Source organism: Etheostoma spectabile, chromosome 12 (assembly GCF_008692095.1).
Source record: "Etheostoma spectabile isolate EspeVRDwgs_2016 chromosome 12, UIUC_Espe_1.0, whole genome shotgun sequence".
Classification (NCBI taxonomy): domain Eukaryota; kingdom Metazoa; phylum Chordata; class Actinopteri; order Perciformes; family Percidae; genus Etheostoma; species Etheostoma spectabile.
The window spans coordinates 25,907,064-25,932,465 of NC_045744.1; the positions used below are offsets into that span (position 1 = coordinate 25,907,064).

Consider the following 25,402-nt stretch of genomic DNA (forward strand, 5'->3'; position numbering starts at 1 on the left):
TTCCAAAACAACTCATATGAGCAATTTCTGATCTGGCTCCGCTATTGACAAGGCAACATAGTGTATTCCCAAACCCCTTTATGACTGTTGCAAAAAGATTTGTAGCTATAAAAAGTACTTAGAGACAGACTGTTTCTGACCAAAAACAGCATGGAGTTAAATCAACGCAAGTGAGCGTGTTTGTGGGGACATATGAAGAAGAAATACAATCCAGGAAGTCCAGTAGGAGTAAGGGATCCATGAGTTTAGAAGCTTTTCAGACACAACGCCAATGAAAAATGATTTGTATTACACAATACAATACGACAGAATTGGGGAACTGGGGGATATTATCATGGTGACAATAATTTTATCCTCCTAATATATATATATATATATATATATATATATACACATACACACACACACACACACCTATATACCATTCACATTACAGAGTGATCTGCCACAGATGTGAGCTTGTTATTGTTTGGTGCATTTACGTATGATATTGCAAAAGTTGAAAAGGTTAGGACTGTTCCAACTTTTTTGCCGGGCAACCCTATATATTTTTTGCTGTAGCCCTTTTTGCCAAAGCAGATGTCTCACTGAAATTAATGAGGTGGCTGTGTTTTTTTACACAGTGCTAATGTAAGTCTGAACGCAGCCTAAGAGGTTTTGCAGCTCGATTACAATGTCACGCAAACTCTCCCTTCGCACCTGACAGACAAGACTGAGAATTTACACTACAAGTCTCCATCAGGTAAACATTAGTATGGGATAAAAGAGCGAGCCGAGGGCGGTGACAAATAATGTAATCAGTGTATGCCCAAACACCATGTAACACCAGTAACATCGACTACCGTAGCAAGCATACTTTGGACCAATTTATTCTTTATAATGCTAATTTCCATGCCTTTATTTAATTAAAACCTCATTGTCAGAATAATTGAACACTATCTAAATAAGACTGGATTGTAATAATTACAGATGCAGCAAAATGCAATTGCTATGAATTATTCAGTACAAGAGAGCAAAAGCCAGTCTTCATGGAGCTCTTACGCACTTGGGTTAAGGCAGGATGCAAGCAATAAAAGGTGGAAATCAAATAAAACAGGAAATAAGTACAAATATAAGCTATAAAACCGCAAAATGAATGAAGTGTTTGGTAGGGGAATAGGAAGAAAACTTTAATTGGCCCATTTTCCCCAAGAGGAAGGAACTTTCTCACTTCTATATGCAAACAAACATAAACATTTTATTTCTCTGTATATTTCTCTTGACTCAAACAGACAAAAATTTAACTTTGACTTTTGTGCAAATAAGTCTTTTTATTTTTTCTTTCCTGCCGAAAACAGCTGAAGTCTTCTCAGGGTTTTGGAAAGGTATAGAAAAGGAGAGAAAAGAGAGAGAGATACAGTAACAGCAACTTATTAGTCAATTAGAACCACTTCCTTGGCACACTGCACACACTGAGAGACAAGCTTATGACTTGACATGCCCTGAGACGTAGCCAATGGGAGAAACAGATCGAGAGAAAGAGGGAGAGAGAGATAAAGAGAAAAAAGCATGACAGAGTGTGTTTTGGCAGTCTTGCTTCAAACAAGTAAGTGCCGGTGCATTTAGGGGGGACAAGTCTAGTTTATGTATGCATTCATTGTAAAAGATTCCTACAGGCTAGATCTTATGACTGCATTTGCAGGTTTTCATCAAATATGACCAACAAAACATTTAACAACATCTGTGTTGACGAAAAAAACCTATATAGTCATGTGTGATGTGCGCCATCGACACATGAAGCTGGAATCGTGATGGTCGGATGAATGTTGCAGATCCTGTCTTTGTGTTTTTGCACCAAGACGCTCGCTTAACCTAAGGCAAGCAGCAGACAGGCAAAAGTAGACTGGATGAAGCAACGCTGTGTGAAGTAAAATATTTGCTCTGGATCTTCTGCATCAGTATGCTTATGCAATACGTAGCTGGCTCTGCTGCATTCTCCCTCTCAGAGGTTTGTCAGAAACTAAAGCTTCTCCAAATGCAGAGATAAAGCACAAATTCATTCACAGGTTTTCACTGCTCGAATTAAAGCTGGAATTTCCTCACTTTAAGTCCAACACTCCCAACACTTTGGATTTGTGCTGATTTTCGTGTGAATGTCTCATTGAATTTGACTAAAATAGGAGTATGCAGTTCAACAACCACTACAACAAAATATAATTTGTTGTAAGGGTGGGAAACTTAAAGCACCGCATGATCCGATTGGAATTCGAGGGCTAAAATGCGATTATAAAACGATTATTGATGCATTTTGATGCATCAAAATATTTTCGCCCCCCCTCACTGTATCACTACTTGCTCTTTGTTAATACAATAGCGCTCAGCCGTCTTTAGCAAAACTCAAGAGGTAGCCTTGCTTAGATTGTAAACACGATGCACATGATTACGTCTGTTAAGGTCCACCATCCAGTTTGTTCAGCCCAGTGTTGTTCCTTACGGCATTAGTTCAGCTGTAAGGAACAATTGGCCCGTTTATTTTTAATTTTTTTTTATTGTTCCAGGAGATCATAATGTCAAGAATTGGGTTTTAAATTTCTGATTATTAGATTCTCTGCATCAAGACATAACATTTCTAAGTAAGAATGGAGATGTATCTAAGAATAACGTTTTCGCCACCCCAATTTGATATGTGGTAAAACCTTAGATTTCATTCTTTTTTATTTTACACACAATTTCTCTTTCACTTTTTAGGCTATTGATGATAAAAATCAAGAGTGGAGAGCCACAGCTTCAAGTTACCGCCAAAAGATACATTCTATTTTTTTCTGTGCCATAACCAAAGTGATCATTTTAAAGGGTAATTTTAAAAAAAGTGAATGTTAGAGTATGTCAAATAATAAGTTGAGTTTTTTACGTTCCCCAGAGAACCACACTCACAGGTTTCGCGGTAGGCCTGGTTAAGAAGTACAGTCGGCTTGATAAATCTATTTATGTTTTATTCTGCATTAAGATTGTCAAACTAAGCAAAGGTGAATGAATATACTTTGATGCCCAACAACTAATTTTGACTGCATATTTGTTTTTCTATCAGTGTAATTTGAATACCCCAAAGAGGGGGTAACACTCTTGGTTTCTATAAGCTGTAGAAACACAAGCTCTGCATATATCTACTTTTATTTGCATTATTTCACCAGATGTAACTACCTTCCAAAGACTTCACCATCCTCTAAATGCACTAATTTAAGGCTAAATTGAAAGTAAACATCTTTATCAAAAAGCCATGTGAGTTACTCCAAGCATGTGATTCTTATGTACATTGGTGACAACGCCAGTTGGTGTCTGGCTCACAGATGGTGTGTAGCAGTGTGTATGCTGCCGGTCAGGTTTCACTGCTACATGTCCTCACTGCATCCCAACTATGTAGACGGGCAATGCGTTATGATCGGGCACACCATCCATTCCTCTGTCACAACATGCTTCAAAGTTACGACTGAGCCCTTGCAACTATGTAAAACACAGGTGATCTCTACACAACGCTGGATCTGGTTTACAGGAACTACTGAGAAATGATATTAATGCAAAGAGTTGCTAACACTTGTTATAGAAGACTGATTGAGGCGTTATTATGAATTCCAATACATTTCTTACCAAGACATGCCCTGCGTAGCATTCAAGCACTAGGATTGTCTAGGCTTCCGAGCTTGCGCGTTCAGGTCCTACTTTCTGACCAATGGGCCTATCCTGAGCAGGCATTTGATCAACAAAGTTTGTGTCTAGCTGTTCCAGCTATTTCAACTGTCCAGCAGAATCCAGTGTGCAAATCTGTTAGTATTGGCGTTGTGTCCTCTTCCATCTATATACATTGAATGCAGTAGTTCTGTAGTAATAGTGTTTTTTAAGCAGGGCTGTCTACTACTAGGCTACATGTCTTTCCATGCACCTGAATATTGTTGTGTTAATGTTAGATATGAGGCAATCACATAGTGTTAAATTTGTTGACATATTTGTACATGTTTTGTGTAGCTTCTGACTATATAAACAGGCGAATTGTCATCTGTAACTGCGTGACGAGAAAGCACGGTTGTTTTTATTTTTTTTAACCCAACTTTTGTGTGTCTCCCCTCTCTCTGTCAGGTTTTTTAACCCACGAGTGCATCTATTTTGAACAGCTATACACACTTTTGCTTTTGGACATGGTCGGTCTATACTTCGTGGCCTTAAATACATAATGAAAGGTCAGTCCCTCCAGGAGTCCCACGTGCCAGACTTCACATCAGTAAGTGACTCTGAGAGCCAATGAGCAAGCGGAAGTGAAAACGGGTTGACATCATGCATATGTTGCCAAATTCATTTCCTTGTTTCTGCTATGAAGACGAGACGTGTTTAACTCGAACATCTCACATTTACCAACAAAACGTCCAGAGAAAGACCGAAAACATGTCAGACCGTCCTGCCGAGTGAAAGGGCTGCCCGAGCAGTTGGGGGTTCCAAACATATGTTTGTGTTTGATTCCTTCAATAAATTATCATTTTTGTCTTAAATCCACCAGCCATTTTCATATTATACCAACACTTGCAGCCTCCTGAGCCTTTTTGGTAAGGTACTAGAAGAACTCAGCCCAGAGTAATTTTATTCTCCCCAAAACAAGTTTCCTTTTATTTTCAAAGAACTATAAAAAAAAAAGACATTGCAACTTTTATAACAATTTTTTTACAACAGCTCCCGCAAAATCAGGCATTTTGGGCCGCAATAATGTAAAAAAAAAAAAAGGACGCAAAATCCTGGAGGGACTGAAAGGTTTTCAGCCTACTGAACCATCATAATGCTGACTTGATTTGGCCCTCAGAAGAAATGAGCTTGCGTTTGTAGTATAATTTTGTTTATAGTCTATCTCGCATTATTATCATTATTATCATGAAAACATACCCATGGTCAAGTCTGAATGCTTTCATGCAATTATTCTGTAGAAACAAATGGGAGTCATGATTTTATTTCACTCCTGACTACATTAAGCAACTGCACAAAATGTACTTTACTCTGTTTAGTAAGTCACGCCTAAATGAGTTCCCATTTATGCATTCAATCATGCTCTGGCACTAAAGACATGCTCCAGAAAATTACATTTTCTATAGCTTTGCAAAGTGTCACAAGCTAAATTTACTAAACTCCGAGAAAATAATAAAACAGTCAGAGGAGAAATACAGCTGGTTCCTATATTTGCAGTTGGATAGGGTAGCCTTTGCGTACACTGCAGCCCTCGTCTTCCTCCCTTTCTAGCCTCTCCATATCTTTCCCATTCAGTTTTTCTACTGTCTCAGCCTCTCTGCCACCCCCCTCCATACTGTAGGTTCTTTGAAAGTGTTTTCCTGGTAAGGCGCAGGGAGAGTGAGTGGAGGCCTCTCCTTTCTGAGAACCGGCCCCGCTAACATGGTTTATAGCTGCCCAGAGACAGTATCAGACATGTATGTGAATCAGGGAGGGAGACTGCCAAAAGGAGGGAGGACAAGAGAGAAGGGGGAGAGAGGAAGGGAGTGAGAGAGGGAGCACGAAGGGAGGAGTTTGCAAAAATGCCAAGCAGCCAGCAGGCAGTTAAAGTGAGGCCAGGGAGAGGAGAGAAAAGGAGGGAACAAGAAAAAAAAAACTCTCTCTGGGTTTGTTGAATTATGCTGCAAGTTGAGAAACGTTTTGCCATTCCTAGGGAACAAAACAGATTTTTACTTACATTTCGTTTCAAAAAATGTACAGTCATCTATTACTCCAAGTTGTACTGATGCCATATGTGCACCACAAAGCTAGATAAGTGTTAGTTTACCAGCCAAAATCCATTCTAACAAACTAATTTTCACTGTAGAAACAATACTGTTAATACTATATTTTAAGCATGGCCTGTTTCATTGCTGAAACAACACTAAAAGAAAATAAACAGCTTTATTACAGGGTGATGTGGATTTCATTTTTTATGCACTCAACAATGCACTTCTTTGGGTCCAATACACCCGGAGAATGTAAAGTCAATCAAATGAACAGTTCTCAAAAACATCAAAGGACAAACATACACACACACAGACAGATAGATAGATAGACAGACAGACATACACTCTTTCCATTTTAGTCAGATACAAACTCTACACAAAACACTTGTGTGTAGGTGAGTGCTGCATCAGTAGAACAAGGTCCATTATATTGCAGTCCATCTTGGACAAATATTCACACTAATATGATGTATTGGCCAACCCAGTATCTTCTTACTATGTAATTTTAGAAAGAAGAAAAGCTGAGCCATTTGCATTCTTGGCCAACAAGACATCTGCACTTTGCATTTTGCTGGAAAACATTGCAACATTTACATGCACTAGAGTAGACGGGTTGTTGTCGACATTCTTCATTAACCTGGTTTCCTTAATCTGTGTAAAGGATTAAGAAAATAAACAGCTAACAGTTACATTTCTGCTAAAAAAATAAACTTTCTTTTGGCAATCTGTACACTTAACTGGGTTTCAAATGAGAGTTTTACATACATGCATTTGCATAACAAAGATTTTAGACGAGGCAGTATTGATGTAGCAGCAGTGTGGGGTAAAGAAAGTATCTAGCTATATATCTAGCTATATATATCAGTTTACAAATGAAATTCAAATGTCCGACTCAAACTCACACTGGCCTGACAGAACTTCCTTTCCCTTCCAATTGTTAAAAAATGATCTAAAAAATGTTTGGTACGGACTGTGGTCCGCAGGAAGTTTCACATGTGTAATTTTGGTTTGAAAAAAAATAAAAAGTCTGAAAGTTCGGACCAAACGAGGTAAGTGTGAAATAAAAAATGTCTGAATAAGAGACTAATAATAAGAGATGAGAATAATTAGTAATTTAGCTAATTTTGGATTCTTGCTCTCTCACCTTAAAGAAATCTGCATTTGGCTCTGAAGAAACATCGATAGTTAGACTTTAGACATGGAGGGGCGGACTTAAAAGAGGACATTTCAGAAAACAATAGAAGCAAAAAAACCCAGCAAACTCTAATTTTAAACTACTCCAATATAATTGGCTGATGCAGACACGTAACTCCTGTTAAATAAAATAAATACAACAGTAATATACCTGACCTTGTTTTAAATGCAATAAGTTTCATGTTGATAGCATTTACCGGTGCCAGGTTTTGCACATTTCATGATTGTGCTTAAAAGATTCTTTGGGACTTTTGGGAAATGGGACTGACCTTTCATTTTGTATTTAAAGCCAGGTACAAAGTAGCATCTACGAAGTATAGACCGACCATGTCCAAAAGCAAAAGTGTGTAAAGCTGTTCAAAATAGATGCACTCGTGGGTTAAAAAACCTGACAGGGCGAGGGGAGACACACAAAATGTGATTCAGGTTGATTCAAGAAACGCGTGATTGTAACGTTTTCAAATGTGCGATGTGTAATGTGGGAGTTATAGGTCTATTCTTGATTATAGCGCCACCTAGTTTTCCCACATACATCATTTTTGGTATGTGAGGTCTATGACACATTGTACATCTATCCTGATGAATCCAAACGTGGTTCCAATAGACCACGCCCACTTTAAAGCATCAATACACTATTGTAGGCGTGGCTTCAGGAGTGGCATAGATGACACCAGCCAACTTTTGTCCAAATCAGATGAGGTGTTCGTGAGAAATAAACTTTTGGTATTTCGCCAAAGAAAAATCTAAAGACCAATCCTGAAAATGGCACAGCCCCACCATGGACGGTTTAGGCTGTAGCGACACATTTACAAACGAAACGAAAAATAATATTAAATGTGATTACAATAGGGTTCACAGCACCCCTGGTACTGGGATCTGCGTATCCTTGCACACACGTGATCTCAGCCCCCTCGGGCTTGGACCCTTAATTAATGTGAAATTACTTGTGGTCAGTTTTCCACCAACATTCAGCTATACGTTAAAAGATGGACGTTGGGATTAGACCTGTACTTTGGTCAACTTCCCTGATCACCAGGCACTGGTTCTGTCCCTCGATACCAAATGTTAGAATCCCTGCGAATATTAAATGGGCCACACTAACAATAGCTCTATTCACACAACGTCCAGGGCCTTGGTTCTTTCAGGGGAAGGAAGATGATATTTGTAAAATTTGGCTTGACCATTTCTAATCTACAATGCACTTTTGGTGCTAAGCCAAGGTGCCCTTCCTTCAGACACTACCCTGCCACCCACCCCCCTCTCAGGGTTTCATTTGCTTCTTCTGCCCCTGTCTCTCCATATCACAGACACAAACGCCTGCTGCCCAACTGGTTTGTTTCACTGTCTATCAAACAACGTGGATACTGTTGTCGTCTACACCTACCTCTACTGGAAAAAGTTAAGGCCTGTGCTTAATCACTAATAAATCCCCTTTACTCTCAGTTTTTATTATATTATTGGCATGGAGATCTCTTATATAACTAAACCTGATACATTTGTGCTGCAGCTATGATAAGAGCTGGATGATACAAAAAATAAAAATATCACAATATTTTTGACCACATGGATGTCGATATTTTGATAAATAATCACCATTAAAGCGGATACGATGACTAAGTGGGTAAAGGCAACTAGTAAAACAGCTAGTAAGTCTTGTAAGCTTAGAGAATTACATGTAGTCTTTGAAACCAAGAAAAGAAAACATTTATGCCGTATCAGGACAGTACAATATCCAAAATTTAAGACAATACCTAGCCTCATATATAGATATATTACCCAGCCCTAGCTATGATAGTCCCAGGACTTTTCAGAAAGAAAGGAAAAACAGAAAGAGAAAGTTGAATTCAAAATAATGGATTTGAATGAGGCTTAGTGTACAGTGTTGTATAAGATGAATAACTGTTTAGCTAAACCAGAGGTAATTCAGAGTTCACAGCCTATGTGCTCAGAGTGGTACATTGGTCATAAAAAAAACACAGGGGAATTACAGAGAATACAGTTTTACAGGGGAGGAATGTGTTGTATATGAAGAATTATATAAAAACTTGTATTAATCTTTTGGCCCTTTAAAACTTTTCCTCTGGCATCCCATACAAGGAAGCAATAAATTAACCAGCTGAAGCCAAAAGCAAGGGAGTGTTAATGAGGAGAAAATTATGGAAATCTTGTGTGGAAGAATGTTGGTAACAAATCAAAGTTTTTACTCAAAGTTAAGCTTGCTAAGGTCAACCACTCCAAGCCAAGTTTATGTTTAAGTTGGATGCTGTCGCAGCGGAAAGCAGGCGCTTTCCATTATGAATAAATATGACGTGCCTTTTTTTTCCCAAACTCACAGCAGTAAAGGGAAGTGTGAAAGAGCAGAGCACCTATCTCGGGGTAAAACATGTGATTGCATTTGCTGAAATGTTTAATAACTCTCAATTTGCATAAAATATAATACTTTTTTTTTTCTTCAGTAAATAAGTTTAACATGTGAGTGCCAACAAATGCACTCAAATATTTAATATCTCTGATTGCACAGTTGACAACAGTACTTGCAGCCCCTCCAGCCTGTGAATCTTTTACCCATAGTTGAGTAGAGGGTCAGTAACAAGTCACAGCAAAGGACAGTCAAGCATTTTTGTGAAGATAATCCCAGATGCAGTTTGGATGCATAAGACACATGTTAATGTTGAATGTAAAGGGGCCACACAGACGGACAAACTCAATGCCAACCTGTACACGAGAGTCCAGTAAGTAGATGGATTAGCCCTTTATTATACAGCAGAGAGTTTGGTTAGCTGTGCTTCCAAAGAGGTAAGGCTTATGACGTGTTTTAAGTATAGATTAAAGGGTCAGCTTGAGGTCACTGCCAAATGTGAGAGCCCTATCAAAACTCCCAGGGTGGTTGACCAGCAACACACCAACTGCACCAACTAACGGCCAATAGCTGTTTTTAAACCTGTGTTGATGGTCTGGTCCTGTATTCAATAAAACCAACAATAATTGTTTTGATTTAAAATAAATAACGTAGTAAAAAAAAGAACAAAAAAGAATTTCATACCAGAATGAAGACAAAACCAGAAATATTCATAAACACAAAACGTGGTATAAATTAGCTTTCTGCATTCAAGAGCTTACTAACAAAATAAAATTTGTTGGATTAATATATTGTGTACTTTTCAATTTTATTTTTGAAATGGGCAGAATTAGTTTTGAAGAAAAATAAAATACCTGCATACAGAAAAAGGTTTCTTTAAAAAAACTTCACAATAAGAACTCCAGAGCTTTATAATTTAGATACACCACATATATAACAATAATAACAAAAAGGCTCTGTTGTTAATTCACATACTGAGAAATCCACTAACTTTTTGTCAAAAGACAAAGACAGACAGACAAATATAACTCCAACTTTATGTATGATATTGCAACACTATATTTTAAGGTCACCTTAAATCTTTTAATTATATTGCTCTACAAGCGTAATAAATTATGTAATATATTACATAAATGGTAGTTACCGTACAGCTACGCTGCTGAGAAAAACCATGTGACAGAGCATCATATATACAAGAAGGCTCTTACCTTGAGACGACTCAGGTCTTGGAGCAGCAGGGAGAGGTCGCTGGGATCTGGGTTGACTTGATGAGAGCGCCATCTTCACGGGGCCCACATACTCAACAAACGTCCCTGGGAAGTCGCCTCTCTGTTTGGTGCGCTCGTTGTACCCGAGGAGCCAGCCCAGGCGCTCAGGTTGCTCCACGCAGCCCTCCTGGTAGTTCTCCATGGACAGCAGAGAGGCCTTGCTGACTGTCAGAAGGTCCCCAGGCTGCAGGTCCAGGTCCTCTTCCTGGTCCTTGGTAAATGCGTAGAGCGCAAGGTATTGAAAACCTTCCATCGCCATTTTGTTAGGGAGGCAAAAATCAAAATGGCCACTGAATAGAGGATTAGACGGTGCAGCCCGAGTCCCACTGCAACAACAGAGGTTTGCCTATACAGAAAACCTCCTCAGTAACCAAAAAGGCTGTTGAGTCACTAAACTCTAGTGTTGGTGTTGGTACGGTGGCTTAGGGGGTTGGGGGGGATGAGGGGAGGAGGGGGAGTCACCCAAAGCTCAGAAGCATTTTTTAAAAGTCGATAAGGTAGTGTTCTGCGGCTGCTATATCTGCAGAGGCAGCGGTTTCAGACCTGACCGGTGTTGGTGAACTGGTGCACTTTCCTCAGCTTGATACCCCGGTTGAGCCAGATGATGGAGCAGAGGGAGAGCGTTGGCAACATGCTCTTTCAAGCAGCGAAAACCTGCTGGCTGTGGCTATTGGAGCAGCCTGGTAAAAGATTTTGCCAATCGAGGGCCCTGCGTCGTTGGCTCTCCACGGTCAAATCAAGTTGTCTGATTGGCGGAGGAGTGGGAAGGTCTTTAATCCTCTTCGGGTTCTCTCAGGTTACCACATGTTCTGGACAAGGATTATGACCAACCTGCAGGACATGAATTACCCCAAAAAATTGAGAAAAGGCACAAATATATATATATATAAACTACAATCATGAAAAATACAAAGTTATTGCTAATATATCGTCGTTTGTATTCGATTAATACCATAAGTGAAGCGGCACATATCTATGTGAAACAAAGCTTAAAGCGATGCATGAAAATGGCGAACTGCGGCAGCTCCATGCACTTGTGCATTCTTCAGTTAGGACAGAGAGATCGGATGATGCTGCTGCGTCATGACCAACAGCAGACTGGGTCCCTGGACAGCCTCCATTCCCTCCAATCTACATTCACACATTTACAGCCTGAACTGATGCATAACAGTTTCCACAGGAACAAGAAGTTTCACTGTGAAATAAACGTCCCTCCAACTTACACAACAACATGTGAAATAGCGGTATCCAAAGAAATTCATGCAAAATGGCAAAGAAAATGTTTTCGCAATATGAGCATGCAAAGAAAACTAAGCTGCATCACGGGCATAGGGCAACCAGAATTTTCTGAAACATGCAGACTCCTTTGCAACAGTTCCCTCTCCGTAGGAGAGAGAAAAGGCAGCTCTGTGTTACCTCAGAAATATTTCCGGCTTCATTCTGTCAAAATAGCTAAATCATACTTTACCAAGTCTATTCAGGATGAGAATACAAAAATGCACAGTCAAAGCCTGGCACAATATTAGAAAATACCACTTAAAAGCAAATGTTTTCAAGCATAATATCACACTACTTTTAGCCAATTGTATCATAGTTTCTATATACAGCAAAACGGTCATTCCTGGACCCATAACAAATATTCTTTGATAAAGATTATTGCAAGTATAAGTGCGCAATTATCACCGTATAACTAACAGCAACACAACAGTTTTAAAAGGCTGAATTTAATCACTATGAAAAGGTTCTTGTAAACCAAATTAATCAAATCCATTAGACGTACTATTAGAAAAATCCTAATTTAAGAAGATGGGCACACTAGATTATTATATCCAGAGCAAAATATGGACAACTAATATATCTTTTTTGGCCATTTAAGATTTGAGTGGGGGAATGAAATAAAAATGCAAAAAAGTTAAAATTTAAAATGGCAACTGTGCTGAGAGACGAGAACGGGGAGCGAGGAAGAGAGAGAGAGATTAGGGTTTCCAGATTAAGTACATCTGTGGACCAACCAAGGAAAATGGTCCTGCTAACTTACTAGATGGGATGAAAGGATGTCAGTGAGGAGATGGAGAAGGTAGAGAGGGATGGTGAAAGAGACAGGAAGGTGGATGGAGGTTCGGGTCTTGTATGGCAGGAGTAAGAAAGTACTTGGGGCAATTTCCCGAAATATCCATATCCAAATAATCATAGGCCTGGTTCGCGAGGCCCAATGTTGTGCAATAATTTCAGTAACGTTCCTAAATGGACAATGTTTTGACTGATGCATTGCAGACACCTAAATAAAATTAGGTGAGCTCATAAAAAATCCACCTAAACCTCCGGTTTGCATCTTTGTAAGATAAAGTGCATGCTGCCGAACCTTAGTCTAGATTTTCCTCTCTCCCCACGACATTTTGAAAGCGTATGTACATTCACTGCAGACCCTCGTGAGTACCAATATCATCTTTTTTATAAAAGGTTTAAGAGTTATCGTGACAACAGGATGCAGCAGAGTGCAACACTCACCCCACTTTTGGTTCAGAGAGAAGCAGGACAGGCTCAGCGAGACTCTCGGTCCAACATCCTTTGAGCCGAGAAGCAAGAGGTGCCAGGCTAAGCACGTGGCACTGGCATACCCAACCACAGCCCGCAATCCTCACACCACCATAACCCCCCCCCCCTTAAACCCACCCTCCCTCTTCTCTCCACCTGCTCTCCAATCCCCCCCCCAAACACACACAGAGTCCTGCCTCCAACTGGCAACCCACCCCCCCCCCCATCCTCAGCCAGCGAAAAAGTCCAGTCGTTTTTCCAGTTGCCATGTTTGATTTGTTTGCAGTCAGAGCACTGCTGCAGAAAAAAGTCAAAAACAAAATTTTGACAAAGTAAAAGAAAAAGCAGTGTGCAGGGAACTCTCTTATTCAGAAATCCTTTTTTATTGTTTAGTTCCATTGCAGAAAAAGTCGTACGAGGTGAGAGAAGTGTCATCTCTGTTACAGTCCTGGTCTGATAGTGTTGAAAGAGCTCACAGTTCAGGGCAGCAGCAGCAGCTGGCAAGCTCAGCGTCACTGGATCCATCCTTTTTTAAGACTTTTTATTCAGTCAGAGCAGAGAGCAACAGAAAGCAGTGAAAAAAACAGAGTGAGACTGAGAGACGAAGCACTTCGCTATCAGCGAGTCCAAATGGCTGAGGGAGACCACAGGAAAATAATTAATGAATAGGCAGCAAGTAACTCACTGTTGCTAGAGAGAGGGAAAGCTATTCCTGCACTCTGATTGGCTGCAGCTCTGGCCATGTGCTCCCCAGTCACTAGAGAAGCCGGGCAAATCAAGGAAATGTTCTAATATTAGAAAATGTATCTAGGCAGTGATAAAACATCTGACCCAAACAACCCTACCTTTTCCCACACACACGACTTTTTCCATCTTTGCAACCATCATGACTACTTATCTGTGGTGAAATTATGCTTTAGATCTAATGAAACTGACACAGGAGGATGATGATGAAAACATAACATGGAAAAACTGAAGGCTGTGTGTGATTGGAGAGAATTTAATGAGTCATGTTGAAGTCGTGCAATGAGATGAAAGGAGATGATGTTTGTTTTGCTAAATTAACAGGATGATAAATGTGATGACTATATGCACTAAAAGAAAGAAAAATACATTCTGGCCTTTAGATATACAGTATATACTTCCACAGTCACAGTAAGTCATTCTTTGGATTTCATATTTGTTATTAATTTTACAGACATTTTGTGGAACTGTGGGAGAAAGCGAGACCTAGATTGAACTCAAAATGGCATCTAGCTTTTCCTCGGCTGTCTGCAGACATCAAAGGACTCTTGATGTGTTTAGTCAGCCAGTGGAGCTCTGACCTGTTCATTATACACCAGTATGCATCATGTAAAATGGCAAATAGGCTATTCAGAGCATCACTAACACAGTCAAGTCAGACACGAGCTGTTGACATAGCTTGAAGACCAACAAACCATCTTTGCTTATGTGTTCAATCAATTGTTGATTTTATTTTGGTTATACTACCCTTGCTTTTTTGTAATAGATATTGATTTGAACTAAAATACTGTTACTGTTGGTCTTTTAATATTAATATGAAAACTAGGTATTAGGTATTCAGTTATTTATACATACAATTACCGGCACTAAGAATTGAAAAAAATTAGTCGAATTAGTAAACTGATTTTTTGATTGGTAAAAAAAAGAAAAAGAATAAGAAATTAATGATTAATTGTTTAATTTGATTTTCCAAGCAAAAATGTTAAACATTGATGAGTCCAGCTTTTCTCTGTTTTATAGTAAATATATTTGGGTTTTGGACTGTTGGTCAGACAGAACAAAACATAAATTAGACATTTTTCTCTATTTTCCAATGTTGTGTAAGCTTAGTCTGGATCAATGGAAGTACATATTCAGGATAAATCTCGCTAAAACTGGCAAGCTCTGAAGAAAATTTGCATCGTGTAACAAGGCAGGCCTGCTTTGTCTTTTCTGGAACGATTGTAAAGCTTTACAAAAAATATGTTTACAGCATTTCCTCTCTCACAGGGACGTTTTGGGACCGGTTGGTGGGATCGCTGTGGACAAAATACACACGGTGATACACTGGCATGAGCACATAAGGTTTAACTATGTATCCGGCTCATTTAAACATCTCCTGTAACTGTACTGTGTGAACAGTTAACTTCATTTAATATTGCATGTGTATGTGGAGTTTTCTTTTGCGAGGTGTAAATGTTCCACCAAAACAAGATCCTTCCCGTGACTAATTTGCAGAGCAACCGTTGCTAAGTGCTAAGAAAATTGTGATTGGTTTAAAGAAATTTAAAGAAATATATATATATATATATATATATATATATATATATATATATATGAAAAACTGGTAGATAAATTAACTTTGAAAGTAAAAGTTTGTTGCAGCCCTACACTATATACATAATGTACACTATATTAGGAGTGAGATATGGGTAAAATCTTTTGACACATTGTATATGATTTTATAATGAGATACTGAAAGGACAGTTAATCATGTTATTGTATAATAATTAACTTGTCAGTTATCTGTAATGGATAAACTATATACGCATTTTCATACCTCCACTTTTGTGTCATTTTTGTACCGGCTTACCGTATATATGCTACCGATAACTATATATCCAAAAAAGCTTATGACAACTTATCGGTCTAGCTCTATGTATTAAATATGAAATGAGCTAAATAAAAACACTCCTCTATATATGTAGGCCTATGTAATTAATTTCTCCTGTCATACTATCACTCAGCTATCAGCTACCAATGCAGATGAACAAGTTTCTCTGAAAACCTGAAGGTGTTATCTTCTTTTCACTTTTCAATCTACAGCATCAATCATTATCATGAATATCAGCAACAGTCACATGTGTGTAGGGCAGTGTAAAATTAGGTAAACCCATCATTTTGACTAAGGGAATTTTGTTTAAGGAAAACATGCCTTTGCAATTCCAGTCCAAATGTAATCAGCAGTTCACCCCACGGTTGATATTATTTTTCCAAAAGAGCTGAAAGGTTATTGAGCTTAAGAATAGCTTGTGAATTTTTTTTATAAAAAAAAGAGGAAATGGATTGCTGTATGTCTCGGGGACACAGTTTATGTATTTCATGCCGGAAGAAAAGAAATAATTCAGTTGTCCTTAAGTGACTTTCACCAAAGCAACTATGTGCATTGTATAAAACATTTACGTGGACACACAGTTATTGCTTTAAAGTGTACGGATGCGTAGGCCCCGCTGGTGAGGAGCTGACTACTGAGCCACCACGCATGCAGCCTGGCCTCGGGCCATCTGTCCACATGGAACTGAAAAATCTACTGCGCCACAGGCAGTGAGGACAGGCCAACAACACAGGAGCTTGTGAGGACTTCTTTTGCAGCATAAAATGGGGGCTTAGGCATTTTATGATTTAAGTTATGTTCACCTGAATTCTATCTGTCCTTAATGACGCTGAAAAGCTCCCTTTGCTAAGTAGAAACATCTGCTACGAAGATTATGTAGCACTGAAACGGCACAGTTCTGAAAAGTCGACTCACTGTATTTATCAGAAGTTATAAGACGCAGGCAATTCACCGCCTCAGCTAGTTTAAAATGCTACTCTACGTCCATGCAACCACGGTTAAATTTAAACATTCTGACTGCAACAAAGAAATCCAATCAGATAAACCTGCCAAATCTGCACCAGTTGAAAATACAACAAGCCTCTTCTGCTGCGTGGTTAGCATGTAATGTAATTGGTTATTATGCCTCATATTTTACGCATACCCATTCACCCTTCACAAGTCCACTATAAATGCATAAACCTCAATCAATCAACCAATCTGTTACTACTGTGAAACACAGAGAGATTAATAAAGTACAGCTTTTACTTGGTTGGTGATGAGTAATTAAAATTAAGTGGCACCTACATCACATTAATTGAACTTGCCAATTGATGCATTTCTCTGGCTTTCAGTCTACCACTTGACATTCTGATATAATAAAAATGTTTTATGATGGAAATGTTATTCCTGGATCCTGAGCAAAGGCAGAGGAAAAAAAGCCAGTAAGTCCGTGACATGTTCTCAACTCCTGTCAGCACTTCACAGCAATTGGTCACATCCAAGTGGAGGTTTCCAAAAAGTATATTATAAGTGAATAACTACATTTGTACCCAGGAGTCCAAATATGCTCATTTAATCCCCGGAAAAGTTGAGGAAATAATACTTTTATTTATCAAATGTTTAGTCTGTCTTTCTTTTACAAATCCCAGCTGAGCGTCTGCAGCATTTCTGGTAGAGACACATCTATACTGTCCCTTGAAGTCGTATTCTGCTGCTATTTCAATCAAATAACAGTTATACTGGGTCCGCTAGCTGAAGGACATATAACGAAAATAACCCCAGCTGTACTGCGTCTGGTGGAACTTTTTTTTTCAGCCTCTCGAGAAGTGACACTTGGAATTTTGAGAAACTTCTTTTGGAAGTTTTAACATAAGCCATGCAAGTCGTTTTGACCATTTTAAGACATTAAGAAGAAGAATGAAGGCTTCCCCACAAGTCATGCTTCACACTGATAAAGCAGTATAATGGAGGATTGACATTTGTAAATGGACTGTTGTAATTTACGTTTAGTTTTTTATTTTATTTATATTTACCTTTGGTTGTATTATGCTGGATTCAGTTACAGGAGAGAAAGATCTCCACACAGTTGAGTGGCTGGTCTTATTATGCAAGTGGCACATTTTTTACTAACTCCTTCATGCACGTTAAATCCCCAAACCAGGGATGTAACACACACACACACACACACACACACACACACACACACACACACACACACACACACACACACACACATCATGTCAGGCCTTCAACTTTGTTGGGCCTCTATACTGCACTGCCTCTTACAGTCTGCAGTCAATGCATTGGAAATGCATCATATACTACCAATGTTATACACACAGTACACAGTGCAGTTGTGGCCTATAGCCTATGTTGTGTTTAAGACAGTAGCCTAAACGTTTTTTCAATTTTAGCAAACCTCTAAACCTAAAAAATTCAGTTGAATTTTAGTATTTAGCTAAGAAAAAAAAAACATCAACTCTGAACTCCCGGGGTTTAAATTGTGCATAACTTGACAACTTTAAGAGATACCAGCCGGTTTAAAAGTCCTCTTTCACCTTATTGTCAGGACATATTAAAAATGAACGACAAACATAAAAACAACAAAATAATTCAACTCTAAAGCAACTTCGAAAAAAAAATGTTAATGTTCCAGTAACTTCACAGGCTCAGCGTTTGAAACACGTCAACTGTCGACAAGCGCGAGCACCGAGCAACATGCTGCACGAGTAAATATAAACGTTCACGTTACACTTTAGCTCAATTTTTACATTACTGCGCAAACAAATTAAATAAACACGGAACATATATTGAGCTGAAACTTTTAAACTAGGGCACAAGTCAACAGTATGAAGCTGCGTGCGCAAACCACACTTGCAGCGCTTCCACCATTTTCCAGTACAGTGGCTGTAGCCTACTGGAAATGTGCAATAACTTGGAAAAACTCACCCGCGGATATTTCTCGACTCTTCTCACTTTTGGCTGCTGCGCTTTAAACACTTCAAAGTAGCAGACAAGAGTCCCTGTGGTGTCTCATCTGCGGACGATAGCTTCTTGGTGTGCAACAGATTTCTAGCAAACCTTCTGTTCGCGTATGGCTTCGCCTTCTTTCTTTCTTTCTCTCGCTCGCTCTTTCTTTCTTTTCCCGTTCATGACTCCCTGCTCCCCTACACAGCCATTTTCCAGCTCAGCACGGCGCAGGGAAGGGGAGTGCGTGGGAACTAATATAAAGAGCGCGGAAAGCGACGAACAAGAGCGGAAAAGCCCGAACGATTAGTGAGGGGTCACCAAATAGCCTCGGTCCATAATGGGAATTTGAACCTGATAATCTTTGTCTCAAGTCATACTGCAAGGCTGCTTCCCCCCCCCCCCCCCCCCCCCCCCCCCCCCCCAACCGACTGTATCTTTTAAGACTTCTTTTATTGCAAAAACTACTGTTCATACAAAACAGACTACATGCTAAATCCGTGTCTAATCCCATGTCGAGTTACATCAGGAACGATCATGACCATTAATATCTTACCTTTCTCTTAGCTTAATTATTTCAGCTCACCTTCTTCTTCATACATTTCTAACACTGATTTAATATTAGAAAACAGTAACTGACAACTGAAAGTGACAGCACTTAGTTATTATCGTTGTATTTTAGTCAGTGAGTCAAACATTTACCATACCTAGTAACCATTATTGTATTATTGATATGTGTTTAGCAGTGTATAGAGTGCCATACTTGCATCGACTATTTATGAGGGACAAATGACAAGCACAAACACATTGTTGTCCTGGACTTTGTAGTCCCTTTGCAATGCATTTATTCCAAGCACTGTTAAGACAATTAAAAAAAACAAAAAAACAATGTTACACCAGTCTGCATCAGATACCCACATTAGGTAGGAAATTTTACAAAGGCCAGTTTGTCATTTATGGGACAAGGGGTCAAATGGAGCGCAACAACATTAAACACACAAACACAGTAAAACAAGTGTTGAAATTATGGAGGATGACAGTTGAGCACCTATGTGAAAACATGAAGCTTATCACACACACGCTGGCAAAAATAGAGATGAGAAGAGTCGCTTCATTTCAATCTGTGATGCCGAACCGCTGGTACTTGAAGTATAACATGATAATACAACTTATTTTTTAATGATACTAGGAGTGTTTGGTTGAGGTACAAAATAAAAAATCGAATCCTAAGAACATACCAAGATGTATATTGCATCAGAAATACAGCGATAAGTCCCACACAGACACACAGTTTTCCCCAAAGAACAACAAACAAACTTCTAGTTTCTAATTTGCATCCTGACTATCTAAAACCACAGCTCAGGTCTAGTATGCGCTAAACATCCATTATAAATTCCCACATTAATAGTTCCCTCAATTCTGCAAAATATAAATGTGTGCCTTTATAAAACTTTACACTGGGCAAAAGCTTCTTCTGTGTAACTAAATTATCTGAAATAAGACCGGGAAATTCTTTTGGTTACTGGTCCAAACAGTTCCTAAACAAAAACAATATTGAGAACAAAAATACAAAAAAAAAAAATACATGCATTAGCTGGAATCCAAATTTCATATGTTCACATCTCAACAAAAATTTAATTTTAAAGCTCAAATCGGTGACTGAACATCATATTTAAGAAACCAAGGCCCTTTAGATAAGATTAATAACTTCCAAGAGCTAAAAAAAAAAAAAACGGAATACATATATATATTTTTTTTAAATAAAGTTAAATTGTGGGAATACAATATTGGGTTGTGAAGCATGCGCAATCCTTTGAGGCTGATCGCATCGCAACATGATTAAGACCCTTCCACATATAAGTGACATTATAGAATGTATCCGAGTCCATCTACCCTTACAAGGTCACTTCAAAAACACCACCAACAGCTGTTATAAGGTCCACCGTTGTTTATACAATATACATCAACAGCGTAGGTTATTATTACTGCAACAAGACTTGTTTCCATATCAAAATATACAAAAGGATATCACCTTTACTCATCTCTTCATCTACTCAGGGCCTCTGGTTGAATTCTTTTTTTTCTTCTCCATAATAAGTTAACAAAAATCATCAAGTCCACACACATATTTGCACTAAAATGTAAACGTTCATTCATAACACACAGTTTTTTTTTGTTTGTTTTTTAAAAACAGCCATGGAAACCAGTTTTGGAAATCCTCCTTGAAATATAAATTTCCGTTATATACTGTTATACGGCTACTACCACTTGTGCACTTTAGCTAGGCTAGGTTTGTAAGGAGCTGGACGGAAGCTTGATTCAAAAGGGATCAGGAAGACAGAGACAACAGTCTGGGTCACAAAGCTGTATCCACACACCTGTATGTTGATAGGTTATGATTTAAAACACCGCTAGAGGAGTGCCACACTTTTTTCACAGGACAGACAGAAAGTGGAAGTAGAGCCCATGCATGGATGACACTTCTTATGTACAACTACAGTACCTCTTTTTAAATGGTCCCTATGGCTAAACCATGCTTTGGCACCACACCTAGGCTTCCAGGTATTAAGATGTTGGTATTTCTGTCAGTTAAAATGTTTCTACAAGGCCTGTGTTGGGGATGGAAGAGTCCAAATCGCCACCAGAACCTGTATGATAGTGAGGCAACACAGACTATCTTCTGAAATGATACATTAAAGGTTGCAGGATAAACACTGCAATTTTGTTTCAAAGACCCAATCTGAACACAAAATAACACCCAGTTCTTCAGGCATTGAGGTAAAAATTAAAATAAAAGATATATGGTACAATATCGACTGATGTTACCTGCCCTTTTCTGCACCTGCTGTAAAAACACACTGCGTGGCTTGTCTTCTGTGCATTTCCTGAACTAAGAACAGCTGAAACATCCAAGGTATTTTCATTAACCAAAAACAAACAAACAAGATGAGCGTAAAAAGTCATAAATAAGTTTCTTCATTTAAAATAAAAAATATATTTACAAAATACATCAGTTACAGGTGCCACAGTGATTTGAAAACCAAGAGAGAAAACAAGCAACTAGGAAGTAAACATAGTTTGACAGTCATTCTGTTAACAGTGTTGCAGGATGCGTATAGGAGAAGCATCGATTTGTTATTTTGTTCTTCAGTGTTCAGGCAGTTCCTTATGATGATTTGAGACTTGGTCACAGTTTTCTGGACACACATGCAAGGCCTTCAAATGTAGGTACAGTAGCAGGTCAAAGACTTCACTTTTCTCTTGTCTCTTTATTGACCCGTTCTCCCTGGCAAAGTGACAACCACTAAAACCTCTCTTTGTCTTTTGACTTGGCTTTCTGCGGTGTCGTTTTACCCTGTGCTCCTCTTCCCTCCAGCTTCACGGCGCTGTCTGACTGGGCCGAGTTGATCCAGGATGCCTTGAAAGCCTTGGGCTGTGTGGCAGGAAGCGTTGGGCTCGGCGTCGCCTCTCTCTCCTCCAAATCATCAAAACTCACTTCCTGCACGGCCTCCTGTTTCTTGAAGGAGTCCCTCCGGTCCGACAGCGCCAGCTTCCTCATCACCACCACCTCATTGGAGTGGTGGTTGCCACCGCGGTGTTGTGGCGAGGCAGTGGAGCGGTAGTGCTCGCTGCCTCCGCTGGCTGTGTCCTGGTGGCCTCTCTGCCCTCCAAGGTACAGACCCTGACGGCCGTGCTCACCCACACAGACGAACCCTGTTGCGGTGTCCCCCTCCAAGTCCTCCAGCCCCTCCCCTTCTGACAGAGGCACCTCCATGGTGTGACGGCGGGTGCTGTAGGCCTTCCTGTCTCCATGGTAGCCCCCCGTCATCTTGTCTCCTGTCAGCTTCTCTGCTGATTGGACCCTCTTGAGGAGCGGTGAGCGTGGTGGTTCTGCGCTGCGGGGACGCACAGAATGGCGGGTGATAGTGGGAGGCGACAATGTCTTGCCGTGGAAACCCTGTAAGGACTTGGGGTGACAGGGGAGGCAGGATGGGGAGCACTGGGGAGAGAGGGGCTGAGGAGGTGGGATGCAGGCCAGCGGTGAAGGAGGAATACTGCTAGTGGACTTGCAGCGGCCAGCTTTGGTGTAGCGGCCCAAGACATGTAGGGAACTGGGACGGGCCTGTGGTACGGGCGAGTTAGGGGAGCTGGAGCAAGGAGAAGAACTTGAATCTGGCAAAAAGAGAAAGCAATGAAACAGCTTAGCAGTAGTGGATATTTTTCAAAAGATGTAACACAGAAAACATAAGACAAAAAGGGATTGACAGCTCCCTTTTGGGGATGCAATTGATGCCTGGCATCCTCACTCACCTCCGGAGTGATCCGGAGCAGGAGAGCGACAAGGCGTAGACGGCCCAGGAGAGAGACTCTGTGTGGGGGAGCCGGAGAGGCTGTCGCTAGATGACTGCTGGAAACCCGAAGAGAAGCTACGGCTGCTCTGCATGGGCGGAGGAGGCGTGTGCTTAGACAGCTTCTTCAAGATGCTACGACGTCGGCTGCGGAAGAGACAGGTGTCAGGTTAATGTTCTGCCTGTAATATTCTTCTTTGCATGCTTACTTAAGTACAAAGACTCTTTCTTAATGAGCCAAAATTAAGCAACAAGGTAAAAACAAAGGAAAAGACAACTTTCAGAAGCTGAGATCCATTAAATAGTAATTCACATAACTGGAATTTTGATCAAAGCTTCATTAGTGCAACTCTCTCTTTTGATTAATGAATGAGCCATTTAAGGTCAAAGCAACAAATAGGTGTGATTTTAATTCGATGCAGTTTAGACAGAGCAAACGGTAATAAACAGACTTGGAGAATGGGAATATATGACTTAACTGTAGTCATTGGCAAATGAAGTCTAAAGTGTGATTTATGGTTCTATAGAATCCCCACAACGAGCTTTCGCTTGAAGTTTTTATTTGGACGTTGGTGTGTGCATTGAGCCAGTGTGTGTGTGTGTGTGTGTGTGTGTGTGTGTGTGTGATAGAGCTGGGGAGAAAGTGAGAGAGTGGCAGTGATTAGCTATGGAGTGAGTAGTGACTCTAGAGTCATAGTGAGAGGAACAAAGTGGCTCCCCTGTGCTTTCTGACCACGGTGGGAAATGTGTAGCAGAAAAAGTTAACCCTCTCCTTGATTTCATGTTGTTTATGGAGAAGGACAACCAGGAAATGAGTCGGGGGAAATGCAAAGCTACATAGCCACGGCCGAGGGATGTACATCACCGCAACACGTAGTTACATTTTTCAAGAGGTGCACATCAGGCTACAGTGTAGGATCCGGCATAGGTTAGTTTCTCCACGGTCTACGTACAGTTGTGTTCAGAATAATAGCAGTGCGTTTAAAAAATCCTTAGAATAGTTTTTATATCAATGCATTGGGGACACTGCGCATTCAATTCCAAATCAAAACATGACCAAAATTGATCAAGTTTGTGTTCTACCTTAACAGAAAGTGAAACAAAGTAATATTAGGCTGTTCAAAAATGCCTCTTTACAAACTCAAACATTTACTGTATAAACTAAAAAAATGTCTCAAGGCTTTGGTTTGCTTTACTTTGAAATACTGCACTAATATTTAGTTGCATAACCATTATTTCTGAGAACTGTTTCACATCTGTGTTGCATGGTCTTGACCAACTTCTGGCACCTGTGAACAGGTTTTCCAGCCCAGGGCGATTGAACTACATTCCACAATTCCTCTGTATTACTGGGTTTTGCCTCAGAAACAGTGTTTTTTATGTCACCCCACAAGTGTTCTATAAGATTGAGGTCCGGGGATTGGGCCGGCCACTCCTTAATATCAATCTGGTTCATCTGGAACTAAGACTAATGGTGTGTTTTTGTGTGTGTTTACTGTCTTGTTGAAAGACCCATTTCAAAGGCATTTCTTCATCAGCATAAAGCAACATGACTTCTTTAAGTATTTTGATGTATTGAAACTGATCCATGATCCCTGGTATGCGATTACTAGACCCAACACCACAGTATGAGAAACATCCCCATAACATGATTTTTGCACCGCCATGCTTTACTGTCTTCACAGTGGCTTGAATTCAGTTGCATGGGGTGGGACAAACTGTCTACTGCCCCTAGACCCCAAAAGATCAGTTATGATCTCATCAGTCCACAGAATGTTGCTCATTTCTCCTTTGGCCAGTCAATGTGTCTTTTGGCAAATTTCAACCTATTCAGTACATGTCTTTTTTTCAGCAACAGGACTTTGCGGGGGGGGGGGCTCCTAGTTGACAGCTTGCTTCACATAGCCGTCTTCTGATTGTTACAGTACTCACAGGTAACTTTAAGTCTTCTTTGATTTCCCTGGAGCTGATCATTGGTTGAGCCTTTGACATTTTGGCTATTCTTCAATCCATTCAAATGGAAGTTAACCGTTGTTTTCAAGGCATTTGAAATCATTTTGGCTGAACAGTCTATGATTTTCTGCACTTCTTTATATGTTTTCCCTCTCCAATCAACTTTTTATCAAAGTCCGCTGTTTCTCAGAGCAATGTCTGTAACAACCCATTTTGCTGAGAATTTCAGTGTGAAATGCACTATAACCGGCATGCACAACATTTGCTTCCTTCCTTCCTTAAATATGAGCCACAATTGACACATGTTTCTTCACAGAATCAATCACCTCACTAATTGAACGCAACACTGCTATTATTTTGAACATGCTTCTTTCAATTACAGATTCAATTACACAGAATGATCCGCCTGCATGTCATGACTGTTGGTTTTCTATGACTCTACAACACTT

General features: G+C 39.8%; 2 protein-coding genes across 7 annotated transcripts in view; both read right to left on the reverse strand.

Annotated features, from left to right (window-relative positions):
• The window catches only part of pik3r2 (phosphoinositide-3-kinase, regulatory subunit 2 (beta)), a 38,922-nt gene extending 20,020 nt beyond the window's left edge, over nucleotides 1-18,902 (reverse strand). The window contains exons 1-2 of one of the 3 annotated variants that reach the window (XM_032530537.1): nucleotides 18,634-18,902; nucleotides 10,491-11,381 (exon numbers count right to left, since the gene is read on the reverse strand). In XM_032530537.1, coding sequence (XP_032386428.1) covers nucleotides 10,491-10,809 — 319 coding nt within the window. In that variant the 5' untranslated portion in view covers nucleotides 10,810-11,381; nucleotides 18,634-18,902. Of the gene's footprint in view, nucleotides 1-10,490; nucleotides 11,382-13,058; nucleotides 13,210-18,633 lie in introns of those variants that run through there. The other 2 variants (XM_032530538.1, XM_032530539.1) reach the window with 2 other exon arrangements.
• Nucleotides 18,903-19,458: 556 nt separating this feature from the next.
• mast3a (microtubule associated serine/threonine kinase 3a) overlaps nucleotides 19,459-25,402 on the reverse strand; it is a 36,548-nt gene continuing 30,604 nt past the window's right edge. For 3 of the 4 annotated variants that reach the window (XM_032530534.1, XM_032530533.1, XM_032530536.1), the window contains 2 exons: nucleotides 22,963-23,147; nucleotides 19,459-22,824 (listed from right to left, as the gene is read on the reverse strand). In XM_032530534.1, the coding sequence (XP_032386425.1) occupies nucleotides 21,956-22,824; nucleotides 22,963-23,147 (1,054 nt within the window). In that variant the 3' untranslated portion in view covers nucleotides 19,459-21,955. The remainder of the gene's footprint in view (nucleotides 22,825-22,962; nucleotides 23,148-25,402) is intronic. The other variant, XM_032530535.1, reaches the window with a different exon arrangement.